The following is a 13140-nucleotide window of genomic DNA, read 5'->3' on the forward strand; positions in this document are numbered from 1 at the left end:
AGAGAGAGAGAGAGAGAGAGAGAGAGAGAGAGAGAGAGAGAGAGAGAGAGAGAGAGAGAGAGACTGTGTGTGTGTAGAGAGGAGGGGAAGAGGGAAGAAGAGGCAGAGAGAGAGAGAGAGAGACAAGATGAGACGAGACAGGAGAGAGAGGAGAGACAGACAGACAGAGAGAGGAAAAGAGAGAGGTAGATACTGAATGGATATGTATGTGGGGGGTGTATGTGTGGATAGATAGATAGATAGATAGATAGATAGATAGATAGATAGATACCCATTCAGTATGTATATATGCATGTGCTTGTATCATATATACATATTAAATAAATATTAAGAGGATATAAGTAATATAAATTAATTAAGTATAATTTGTGAGAGAGGTCATTAACAGTTACACAGGATCAGGAACTGCTGTATATAAAAGGAGGTACTTGAATTGCAGATATCTCGAAGGAAGAGAGGAAGAAGTATGTTTTAGGCTAGGAAGCCTGGCCAGTGCAAAAGTACCAAGATGAGAGTTGGACTGAGGAACAGAAGGCTAGTTTGACTGAATTACCAAATATAATAAGACATGTATTGCCTAATATGCTAATAACAAAAGAATAGGAAAATGACAATAAGATCCATCTCATAGTGTAATTAGTGGTGACTATATGTAGATTGAAAGTGTCATGAGGCATCCATTAGGATTTGCCAGGTTCTTCTGTATTAGCTTCTAGGATAATAGACTTAGAGCTGGAAGGTACCTTAGGGCATCTTGTCTAATCCATTCCTCATTTAGTTGAGGAAAACTAAGATTTGGAATTCTGACATTCTTAAGGTCATGTAAGTAGTAAATATTCAACTCAGACTTTGAAGTCAACACTTCTTTAAATCTAATGACTTTTCCCTTAGGAATGAGAATTTTTGCTTTGTTCATATTCTTCTAGGGCCTTTCCATATTACTTTGAACAAATGGAATCATTTCAGGCAGAGATCTCAAACTAACAGTGTCTCATAGTGGAAGGAATGCTAGATTTGGAGTTAGACTTGGAATCTTATCTTGACTCTGCCATTTATTAACTGTATGACCTTGAGTAAATAAGTCCCCTAACCTCTTAGGGCTCGAGTTATCCTCATGTCTAAAATGAGGAGGGCAGACAATGATGATAGCTTAGGTAACTTCAGCTCTAAATTTATAGTACTTAAAAAACCAGACCTGATCATTCATAGCCTCTACATCTGCTTCTCTCTTGATTTTTTTTAGCATTTCAAGCAAATAGTGGAGTAGCAAATTCATGATTACCAAAGTTGTTAGGGATGAGAGTAGGCAATGGTGTCTTCTAGGCAAATTTCTTTTCTTAGTCTTTGCTTCTTGAATTTTTGGATGTATGTTGCTGATACCACCTCCATCTCACCTAGCAATGCTGTTTGTTAGTTTCTTCTCACACAGTTTTGGAATTGATGAACACTTTTAGGAAAGTAAAATCTTTAAGGTGTACACAGATGTCTCCACCAAATTCCTCTTTCTGGACTGAACCTCATGGTGTCTTCTTCAGAATGATGCTAGCAGGGCATAAGATCTGTCAAATCCTACGAGGATGGAAAGGCCCAGTCAGTCATAGATATCTGAGGACCATCTTCACTAAGTTTGGGAAAGTTCATCACCAGGAGGTTGGCCACTAGGTGATCAATTCTTTTGGCCACAGGTACTCACAGAGACCATCTCCTAAAGTATGGCTGCGTTGAGACCTTCTTCACTGGAGGGAGGGAGTGCACACACCCATGAAATCTGAGGTCCCTGAAGTCATGAGGTATGCATTAAAAACAAAATAAAAAGAGCAGCTGATGTCAATGTTGCATTCGAAATCCACAGCCTACAAAGTCACTTCTTTTCATTACCACTAAATTTATCTTGTAAAGAAAAAAAAAAGAATTTTAACAATAGCTTACTTAAATGCAAACTGATTTTATTGAGATTTTCCTTATTTTTCTTCTCTCTCTTTCTTATGACTTTAGAAAACAAAACCCATAAATAACTTTATTCTATTCTTTTGACTTTTTATCCAAATAGTAGAATGCCCACGATAAATGATATTTTATAAGAAAGTGTTCATTATAAATTGAGTTTCATGTGATGAGGGACTCGGCAAACAAAAAGCAGGAAAAATAATTGCAGTTTAAAATCAACGTAGTAAATGGATAGTACAACCGCTATGCCAATCAGCCTCAGGACTTTGTGGATGGCAACAGCACTTCAGGCATTCTCTGGAAGACAATCTTTTTTTTTCTTCTGAAAGACATCTAAGGAAAGTTACTGAATTTGTCATCATGTAAAGGATGAGCAATACCATTCATTCCTGCTATAATGAGATGAAATGAATTCTGATTCTCTTTCTTCTTTTTTCTTTGATGAGTTCTTCAATTTATAATACACTGGAACTCAATTTATAATAATGAAAAGTCAAATCAATAAATTTTTTTGAGATAACGTAAAAGTATTGGTTTTGGTGCCATTTCAGTTACAAAAAAGTTTTTGTACCTGCCTTCCTGAAGTTTGCCATTTGGGGAGTTAAGAACTAATTATGAAAAATAAAATCATGGCAACACATTCTGCATTGAAATGACAATTTCTGATGAGCTATCTGGCATAATTAGTTACCAAAGGAATTATACCACTTTAAATTTTCCAGGGCTTCAAAGGAGGATGAAGACTCTTTAGGTTGGATTTTTAGCAACAGCTTTACAGTGAAATTTTAATTGGAAGAGCTGGTATAGGTGGAAAGGAGAAGACACAGTCATCCATACAGATGGAACAACATAAGCAGAAACACAGTACTAGAACAGTATAAAATGTTAGACCAGAAAGGAGACTAGTTTAATTGGAAAGCCCAGAAAGATGGGAGTCAAGAGTGAAAAGGAAAATAAAATAAGGGCAGCTTAGTGTACTATAGCAATGACAGGATTGGGAGTCAAGAACACTTTGGTTCAAATCCCTTCTGACACTAGCTGTATGAAAATAAATAACCTTCCCTAGCCTTACTTTCCTCTCTATAAAATGGGGATAATATTTGTAATAGCCTTACAGGATTATTCTAAAGTTCAATAAGAAACTGTTCATAAATTGATTTAGCTATAGCTTTAATGACAATTATACAGTTATGTTAAATATATTAGATAAGTTCATTTTAAAAGAAAAGCACAAACTTGTTATTTTACTTATAGGATATTTTAGGATAGTTGTTTTCATTAATTAGGAATCAACTAGCCATTTCCCTAAAGAATCATTGAACCAAATTTATTTTTGAGTTTCCCCCAACTCCAAGGTCAGATTTGCTGTTTCTTGGTGGATGGCACATTTACAGTCACTGACTCCAATTTCTCCCTCTGCAAGGATGCTCCATGAAATGATAAAGTGTCCATACCACGGGACTTGACTTTTCTATATTGCCTTTTGAATAGGCTATCTTAATCTTTAATTAGACCTGAACTCAGTTCTGTCACAGAAAGAATGTGGTCCACAGGTGTAATAGGAGCTTAGGACAGCTTAAAATGCTTTTTTCTCGATTTTTTTCAGTCTATTAAAATTTATTCAATCTATTGCAATGAAATACAATGTATTTCAGACATAGGTAATGTTCGTTATCTGTTTCAAATGCTTAGGAGCATAGATTTCATGCTCATAAAAGCTTTGGATTCATGTAGTCTAACTTCAGCAGTATTGTAGATGAGGAAACTAAGTCCCTAACAGATGAAGTAATTATCCAAGATCACACAATTGGATTTGAACCCATGTAGTCCAGTGCCAAATGTATGACTCCATTGTTTTCCATTAAATTGCTAACTCCTGTATGGGTATTCTTATTGTCAGAGATTTTTAGTAATTTCAGGAGATTGCCGAGCAATGTGCAAGTTTAAAAAGAGTGGAAAGAGCACTAGAGTTGGAAATCAGAATCCTTGGGTTTGAGTTCTCAGAAATTTTAGTATTGTTTCTACTGGGGAAGTGTGTGTGTGGGAACACAGGTGAGGGACACTTTCAGACTCTGATTCATGGTGTCCTCATCTGTAAAAATGAGTCTAATAATACACTGCTTGTTTCATGAGGTTGTTATAAAAATTTAATGAGATAATAGTTGTAAAGACCTTGGTAACCACAAAGCATTTTGTAAGTGTAGCCTGGTGTTTTTGTTACAAGTATTATTTCTACTAGATAGGAACCTGTCTTACTCATCTTTTAATTCAGTGCCCTAAACAAACACCCATTAAATGTTGAAAAAAAAGTATTATAAATGATGTCCTTAGTCTATCTTCAGTGCTTGTCCTCTTACTATCTTCAAACTACCTTAAATGCCCCCTTATTCATCTTCATTTCCCAATTAATCCAAACTATCCACCCTTTCTCTAGGAGACCTTCCTTCTCCAGTAACTCCAGGGCACAATGAATTCTCCCTTTCCTAAATGCTCCTCTTCTCCAAGTAAATTATAAATTCCTTCCACTATCATAGGAGAGTAGTTTTAAAAGCTGGAAGAAATTTTAGAGGTTGCTAATTCCAACCTCCTTCATTTTACAATTGGAGAAACTTAAGCCTTATGATTTTCTCAGAGTCACTAAATTTCTTGGTGTCTGAGGCAGGATTTGAATTGAGGTCTTCCTGCCTTCAAATTCAACACTATATCTACTATGCCATACCATTTAGTGCTTATCAGAATATCTTTAATTTTTTTTAATTTACTCAAAAATTTTTTTTCCATATTTCCATGATTCATGTTTTTTCCCTCCCTCCTGCCAGAGCCGACAAGCAATTTTACTGGATTGAACAAATGCTATCACTTGATACTTATTTCCACATTATTCATTTTTACCATAGAGCCAAAATGCCAAATCATATATCCATATAAACAAATGCTTATCAGAATATCTTGCTCAGTGGATTGAAAAGCTGGCCTAGAGATGGGAAATGCTGGATTCAAATATTGTCTTAGACACTTCCTACCTGCGTGATCCTGGGCAACTCACTTAACTCCCATTGCCTAGCCCTTACCATTCTGCCTCAGAACCAGTACACAGTATTAATTCTAAGATGGGAAGAAAGGGTTTAAAAAAAAAGAAAGAAAGAAATCGTCGTTTCATTTAATCAGATCATCGTACATTTTGAGTCCTTTGTTCTGGTGTATTCATTTCATTACCTTATTCTGTATTGCCTTGAATTGTCTGATTTTTTTAACCTGTGTTCCCCAATTCCTTTGTGTTCCTGTTGACATTGTGCTTGTCACAATACTAGCCCCATAATAGGTGCTAACTTAGATACTTGCCAGGAATTGATGGTTTAGAAGTGAAAGCCTTTTCTTAGAAGATCACAGTTTAGTCAGTGTCTTTTGGTTGAATTAACAAACACAGATTTATTTCCCTGAAGAAATGTTTTGTTGTAATTTTAGGGAAAAGTGGTGGAAAAGGGTACTTACACCGAGTTTCAAAAATCTGGGGTAGATTTTGGTTCCCTTTTAAAGAAAGAAAATGAAGAAACAGAGCAATCTCAAGTACCAGAAGTTCCCCTGCTGAGGAATCGCTCCTTCTCAGAGTCTTCTATGTGGTCCCAGCATTCCTCTAAGCTTTCATATAGAGAAGGACCTGCTGAACAACAAGGAGTGAGTTGTCTGATAAACCTGAGTTCATCTACACTTATACTCACTCGTTTATCTGTGCTCAGAATTCTTGGATATCAAGTCATCAGTTAAAACTGGCACGGCTCACTGTCTGTCTCCTTTGTCTACTCTACTCTCTGCTTGTTGATACTTCACTTTTCTCACAGTATGTTCTTTAGTTTCAAATTTTTCTTACTATATGTGGAGCTTTCCTTTGACAAAATTACAGGAATGGAAGAGGGAACAATGATGCTGCCACTGAGGATGTCTACACTAGACTCTTTATTATCATGGACCATAGGTCAGCTCTGTGAATTGAGTACAGACTCAAATAGTTTGGTAAAGGGTCTTGGGGATCAGGTTCAAGTAAAACTAATTAGAAGTTAGCAGGGAAGCTAGGTGGCTCATTGGATAAGAGTGCCAGGCCTAAGACAAGAGATCTTGGGTTCAAACCTGGCCTCAGATACTTCCTAGCTGTGTGACTCTGGGCAAGTCACTTAACCCTAATTTCCTCTCCTTTAGTTCTCTTCTACCTTAGAGCAATGCACATCGGTTCTAAGACAGAAAATAAGGATTAAAAAAAAAGGAAGTTAGCCTACTACTTGGCCCAATTTTAATTTAAGAAATTAAAGTTTGGGGTAGTTGATTTTAGATTATCCAGTTATTTTCTAAATCCAAGTTATTGTTCTCCTCCTCATTCAACAGAAATTTTTCCAACAGTTATATTTAAAAAGATAAGTAAATTCTGAGATCTTTATAGTCAAGAACAATGAGAAATTAATTTGCATGTTTAATTAAGGAAAATTTTGTTAGAAGGAGGGAAAATTTAGCCTAGGTGAGGCCTGCCTCCTACAGAAGATAACTTGATTCAGAGTTGTTAATAAAGACTTGTTTCATTTATTGCCCATAGTACATCAGTAGAGATCATTTCACAGTACCTCATTTTCCATTTTTTTTCTGTTGTCTATAAATTTGGGGGTTCTGTTCCCTTGTTGGCCCAGTGGAACCCATGCTATTTCATCCAGTTGCCATCTAGCTAGCTCTCTCCATCCTCTGTTTATTTATTTGTCCATTTTCTATCCATCCTTCATCTATCCATTCATCTTCCATCTATATATTTACTATCTCACTCTCCATCCATCCTCCATTTATCTATCCATCTTCTATCTATCCGTCCTCCATATCTTTCTCCCTTCCTCTCTTCCTCTCTCTCCCTCCATCCCCTTCTCTCTCCCCCCTTTTATCCCCCTACCTCTTCCTCTCCCTCCACCTTTCTTCCTCTCCCCCTCCCCACAAAGAAAAATATATGCCAATCACAATGACAGGTCACATTTCTATAGTATTTTTTGAGATTTTCAAAATGTTCTTCTCAAAAAACTAAATGAAATATGAGGTCATTATATTAAACATCTTTTACAGTGAGGCAGCTGAACTAACTTGCCATGTTAATAGTCAGAGGATGTTAATCCAAAATAGAAGGTAACACATACATTTTGCATTGGACTTGGGAGCATTTGCTTGCAAAATTATTCTTTTGAATAATTACGTACTTCAATTACCCACTGAAAATTTATAGTGCTTCTTTCAACAAATTATTGAAACTACACTTTCCCCAAGAAGCTTTCTATCACTGATTATGGCCAAATACCTATCTCTACTGTCAGCAATTTTGAACTAGTTATCTGTACATTTACTGTCAAGTTTTGTTGCTCTGTGTGCTGTCTTAGCAAATTCTTTGGCATTGTGTGTCCTCTATGTCCTTAGTATTGTTCTAAATATAATAGTAAATAAATTTGTGGCTCATTTTGAAATGTTCATTCAAAAATTATATGGCTATCCTCCCCTTTCCTTGTTTGCTTCATTCTTTTCCTTTCTCCAGGTTTTTTGGAAGACAGATAACATAATCTTTCAGAGTGATACAAAATACCAGTTTAGCTACTGTCTCATTTAAAATAAAATGTTATCGATACTTGGTTTTATATCACTTGCATTTCCCACTTGAACTCCTTTCCAGATAGCTATCCTATATAATAACTAATAGAAGAAGAACCAAAAAGTTATAGACTAACAACCAACATATCAGAAAAGTTATTATATGCATTATTCCATACCTGTTGACCCTTATTTTTCCAAGAAATGGGGGAAGTTTTTTCTCTCATATCTCTTCTTTGGAGTCAAGCTTTGTCTTTATACTTTCATATCATTCAGTTTCCATGATGTATATTCATTTGTATTTTTGTAGTCTTTGTATATGTTATTTTTCCAGTTGTGCTTGCTGCACTTTGTCTAAGTTCACACAAATCTTTTCATGTTTCTCTATACTCATGCCATTGTTTCTTATAACTCAGCAATGTTGCATTATATTCTTACCACCACAATTCATCTTCTCTCCAATTAGTGACCATCTAGTTCTTTGCTACCACAAAAAAAGATGCTGCTATGAATAATTTGGTATATATAGGACTTTTCAGTTTGCATTTGCCCTCAAAGTGGATGGGCAAAGATGACAAAAGATGGGAATAGTTACTATTGGAAGGTAACACTAATTGCACTTTGTGGAGCTGTGAATTGGCCCAATTGTTCTGGAAAGCAATTTAGAATTGAGAGAAAAATGGAATTTAACTGTTGATGCTTATACACTTAAACCCAGGGATTCAAATGCTAAGACTATAATGCCAGAAAGTCAATCCTCTTATATATACCCAAATATTTATAGATGCTGGGTTTTTTTTAGTAGCAAAGAACTTAACAATTGTCTTTTGATCAGAGTACTCTCTGGCTCAAACAGGTCCCCATAATGAAATAAATATTTCATTTCGAAAGACCCATGCTGCAGATAGTGTGTGAACAACATAGCATAAGATAGTGTGAGAAATATTATTCTATCTATTGATTTTAGTCAAAAAGTTTTTAAAAACAAAATTTTCCACAAGTAAATGAAAATGGAGAAAATTGAAAGTCGATCTGATTGTACAATACATTTTCTGCTACTTTTCAGAACACATTTATAATTTCTCTATCTATTCTCACAACACTTTCCACCCTATTATAAATTAGCTCTCTTCACATGATTATATCCCACTTTGTAATTCCTTAACATGGCCCATATTGCTCTTCTTCCTGTCCACCACTTAACTTGCTTTTTTCAACCTCCAAATATTTTTCCATGTTGTTCCCCAAATCTAGAATGCTATTCTATCTCCTGTCCACCTCTATGACCATTATTTTTTTCAAGACCTGTCTCCAGATTTTCCATTTTCATGAACTTTCCCCACCTAATCTCATTCCATGCCAAATCTTTCTTCTTTTTAGCCTCAAAATGTAGAGTGTGCTAAATTATCTGTAACTTGCTTCACGTTCCTAGTTGCTTGGTGTTGTAGGTATCTTTTCTCTACAGATATAAGTTACTCTAAGCTTTCTAAGGAAATACTTGAGAATCCCCCCCCCCCCCCGTATTATCTAGTACAGAGTTAGGCATGATAGAGTGGCTCATCAAATGCTTGCTTGCTTCCTTGCTTATATGATGAATGAATGAATGAACAAACTGGTGTTATATAGATGTCCATATGGTTTACTACCCATCTGGTAAACTATAAAATGCTAGATAAATGCAAGTTACTCTTATGACTGATATTATTACTGTTATCTTGGTTAGAAATTCATATTTCACTAAAGCTCTCAAAATAGTAGTGCTCATAGAATTTTGACCTTAGACAATATCCTACCCCACTGTCCCATTTCACGAAGGTTTAGTGACTTGGCCAAAATCTTCAGTTTATTTTTTAAAATCACAGAACAATCAGCGGACATCTGTTTCTAATTGTGATTTACTGAAAACTTCCTTTATAGCATGAATCAGTTGTCCACCAGCTTTTCTTTAAAGATCTCCAGTGAAGGAGTCTCTACCATAATGTTGCCTTGCCCTTCTCCCCATTCTACCCCCATGGTAGCCCATTCCAATTTGGAATCTTAGATAGAAGTATTAGGTCTTTCCTTCCGTCAGACATAAAAGGTCAATGGATCTCCATCATTTCCTTTTTCCTTCTTATCAGAACAATAGCAAAAATCAGTGTGGAATTTGAAGTCAGCTTCATATAGTCAGTGCCATTCTGAGTGCATGATGCTGCCTGTATCTTTGCCTGTTTGCTTCATTTTATGCTGCATACTACCACTTCCCTCACTGATTTTATTACCTTCTGTTTATTTTTCTGGTTAAACTTGTATTTAACCTTCATCATACTTACATATTTGTTATTTAAAAAAATTTCCCCTCCCCATAGACTGAGGCCGTACCTGTTGGTGTATCTGAAGAGAGCCGTTCTGAAGGACATATAGGTTTTAAGTCCTACCGGAATTATTTTGCAGCTGGAGCAAACTGCTTCATCATTGTTTTGCTTATACTTCTAAACTTTTTGGCACAGGTCAGTAAAAGAGTTATACATCTGATGGACAATTTTGTATTTTATAAATTTACCTAAGGATTTTTTTTGGTTAAAAGAATGTAGCAGGTCCCTGCCTGTTTTATGTTTTATATCAAATACAGTACCTGCATTTTAAAGATTTAAAGAAATTCAGAGATTTATTTTTTAAAAATTCAGATAATTTTCCCATTCTTATTTGGTAAAAGTGTCAGTTCAACACTGCACCGGTTGGGAAGGAGGCTATTAAGAACTCCATGGAAGATATACTTTAAGGATCAGAATTTTAGAGTAGAACTAACTTTAGTATTTGATTTTGTGTATTCAAGGTTGCCTATGTCCTCCAGGATTGGTGGCTTTCTTACTGGTGAGTTACTGAAGTACTGTAAAATCCATAAATATCCTTACTGTTCAGAGGAGTTAGGGGCTGAGGTGGGGTTTGTTCAACCTTCTCATCTAATCCTTACTTAGTTTACCTGTGGAAAAATTAAAGTTGTTGCTGGTGGAGTGTGACCCATAATAGACTCTATCCATGTGTGATCCATGGCATTATGAATCTAAGTCTATTTTTAGAATTGAAAAATCACGACTTAAATTGAAATTATAAAATGGCAGTACACCTGAATATATGTAATTAAAGGAGAATGAATCAACATTCAATATTTAAGCCTCAGTTTGGGGTTAATTTCCTTCTTTCCCTATTTTACACAAATATCTACATATATACAGTTTATAATAGCAGTTTATTTTTTTTCTTCTTTCATTCCTATAGGGCAAATGAACAGAGTAAATTGAATGTCACTGTAGACGGAATCAAAGGAAATGAAACCAGGAAGCTAGATCTTAACTGGTATTTAGGAACTTATGCAGGTAAAATTTTAATCATTTGCTCTATTACATGAAAGTCTGAGGTGCACACAATGAGCCAGTTGGAGTAAATAGGTTTTTCAGGAGTAATTCAGCAATGTCTTAACAGATTAGCAGCCTGAGTCTCATTTACTGACTGAATTAATTGGAATAATTATTTTAAAAACCTTACTAGAAGAAAGAGGTTGAATGAAGACTCTTAATTTGCTCTGTACTGGATTTTGGAAGGTAAACCAGGATTGAGCATTCAGAAAGTCAGCCACCGTAAATTTGTGGCTATTGTCTCTCCTAATAGGTTGCTTTAGCTAAATCTTATATCATTATATGGATGGGCAAGTGGGATTAGAAACGGATCCCCACCCTGTCGTTCAGATTGTTCCAGTTCTGTTTAAGTAAACCCTGGCTTTTATTTAACTTGGATGCAATCCTCTGGAAGCAAAGTAACCAAAATAAAAAGCATTATTTCCTCACAGGTATGCAAAGCTTATAGCTCCGTACTGCTCATCTCTTGGGCTTCAATAATTACTTAAGAGGGAAGCTAAGCGGGGGAAAAATCCTGTGTCTAGGAATACAGACTTCCTTCTCTTTCTTACCAACAGATCACAATGTTATCACCTTCCCAACTGTTTGATTCATTTTAAATTTGGCTCACTCTATTAACATACATTCTGTTTTTGTAAGGGCATGTGTCTTAGCATGTACGTATGTATGTATGTGTAGAACAAATATTTTACCAGATAGTCTCACTCCTAATTTTTCAGAGTCATTCCCACTCACTCCCAACCCCCAGAAAAGACTAGTTTTTGGCAAAAGTTTATCTAGATAGATTTAAAAGTACTCCTTATTTTAACTTTGCATTTTTTGGATCACTTGCCAAGGAATCCACATCCTTTCTATATTTTCTGAGTTTGTAAACAAATAAATACCTTTATATAGAATGTGGAAAAAAAGGAGATGTCTATTGAAGGCAGTCCAAAGATTCGAGTTGTTTACGCAGCAAAAATATGTCACATAATGGCATGAAATAAAGATTACATTTTGTAGTATTTACGTGCAGCTTAAGTTTTTTTGCTCTTCTATTCAACCATGGAAATTCATAACCTAAAAGAAAAGAGGAACACATTAATGTATGAATACATCATAGGCATATAAATCACATATATAATTGTTTAAATTTTATAAATAAATGAAAAGCAATATAATTTTTGCACATTTTTCTAAATCATTATTTGTATGAAACTCTTAGAAACTGAAATGTTTAGTCAATATTTAACTAAAATAGCAAATTAAATGATAATTTAACTAACATTTGATCAAAGGTTTTTCTTTGCAATAAGATCATAAGATATTCTACTTGCACTTTAAACGAGAAAAAGAAATCATTTTATCTTGTTCTTCTTCCCTATTGTTATCACACTTGACCTTTAGGAGGAGGGAAGGTGCTGAAGTATTTCCTTTAGAAAAGCAGGTGTTATTTTATGAATAAGTACATGATGAATATTATAAAATAAAGAAATTCTGATTTCAACACAATTCTACATGAGGCTGCTGTGTATAATCATTTAGTACAACAAAGTGATTAGTGTTCCAGTTCTCATTTAAGTGAGATTTGGTTTCATAGAAAACTGTTTCTAGACCTTACAATAGCACAGAACAAATTAAATAATGATATTTTCCTGATCTAACCCAGATTTTTAAAAAATGTTTTGAAAAATACACAAATATTCTCTTAAATGTGTTAATGTCTTCAATTTTAGGATTAACAGCAGTCACAGTTCTCTTTGGAATAGTGAGATGTCTCTTGGTATTCTATGTTCTCGTGAACGCTTCACAAACTTTGCACAACAAAATGTTTGAGTCCATTTTGAGAGCACCAGTATTGTTCTTTGATAGAAATCCAATTGGTAAGTCAAACATCACATTCACCAGTTGTTATGAATGACAACGCATTTATAACTCAATTGAAAAAAAAGACTACTCAGTAGGGGATAAGTTTGTTGGGAGAAAATAGTGACACTTTATTTTTGGTATTCTTGACAGAAGGCTTCATTCATTAATTCTTGATCCTTCCAAAGGAAGGATTATCTTTCATTCCAACTTTTATTGTTCTTGAATGGTAATTTTATATTGGGCAGGAAGATGAAACATCCAATATTGGGTGCCCATATAATAAGCTTGGGATTAATGCTTTAATGTATTTTATATGTGTTAAATCATTGGATCCTCAGAACAGGCT

The 13140-nt window shown here is 35.0% G+C and overlaps 1 protein-coding gene across 1 annotated transcript in view; it reads left to right on the plus strand.

Moving 5' to 3' along the window:
- Positions 1-13140, plus strand: part of ABCC4 (ATP binding cassette subfamily C member 4) — a 288067-nt gene that overhangs the window by 116020 nt on the left and 158907 nt on the right. The window contains exons 15-19 of the mRNA XM_044669348.1: positions 5413-5622; positions 9900-10040; positions 10367-10404; positions 10810-10907; positions 12662-12808. Of these exons, the coding sequence (XP_044525283.1) occupies positions 5413-5622; positions 9900-10040; positions 10367-10404; positions 10810-10907; positions 12662-12808 (634 nt within the window). The remainder of the gene's footprint in view (positions 1-5412; positions 5623-9899; positions 10041-10366; positions 10405-10809; positions 10908-12661; positions 12809-13140) is intronic.

This window comes from Gracilinanus agilis, chromosome 3 (assembly GCF_016433145.1).
Source record: "Gracilinanus agilis isolate LMUSP501 chromosome 3, AgileGrace, whole genome shotgun sequence".
Lineage (NCBI taxonomy): Eukaryota > Metazoa > Chordata > Mammalia > Didelphimorphia > Didelphidae > Gracilinanus > Gracilinanus agilis.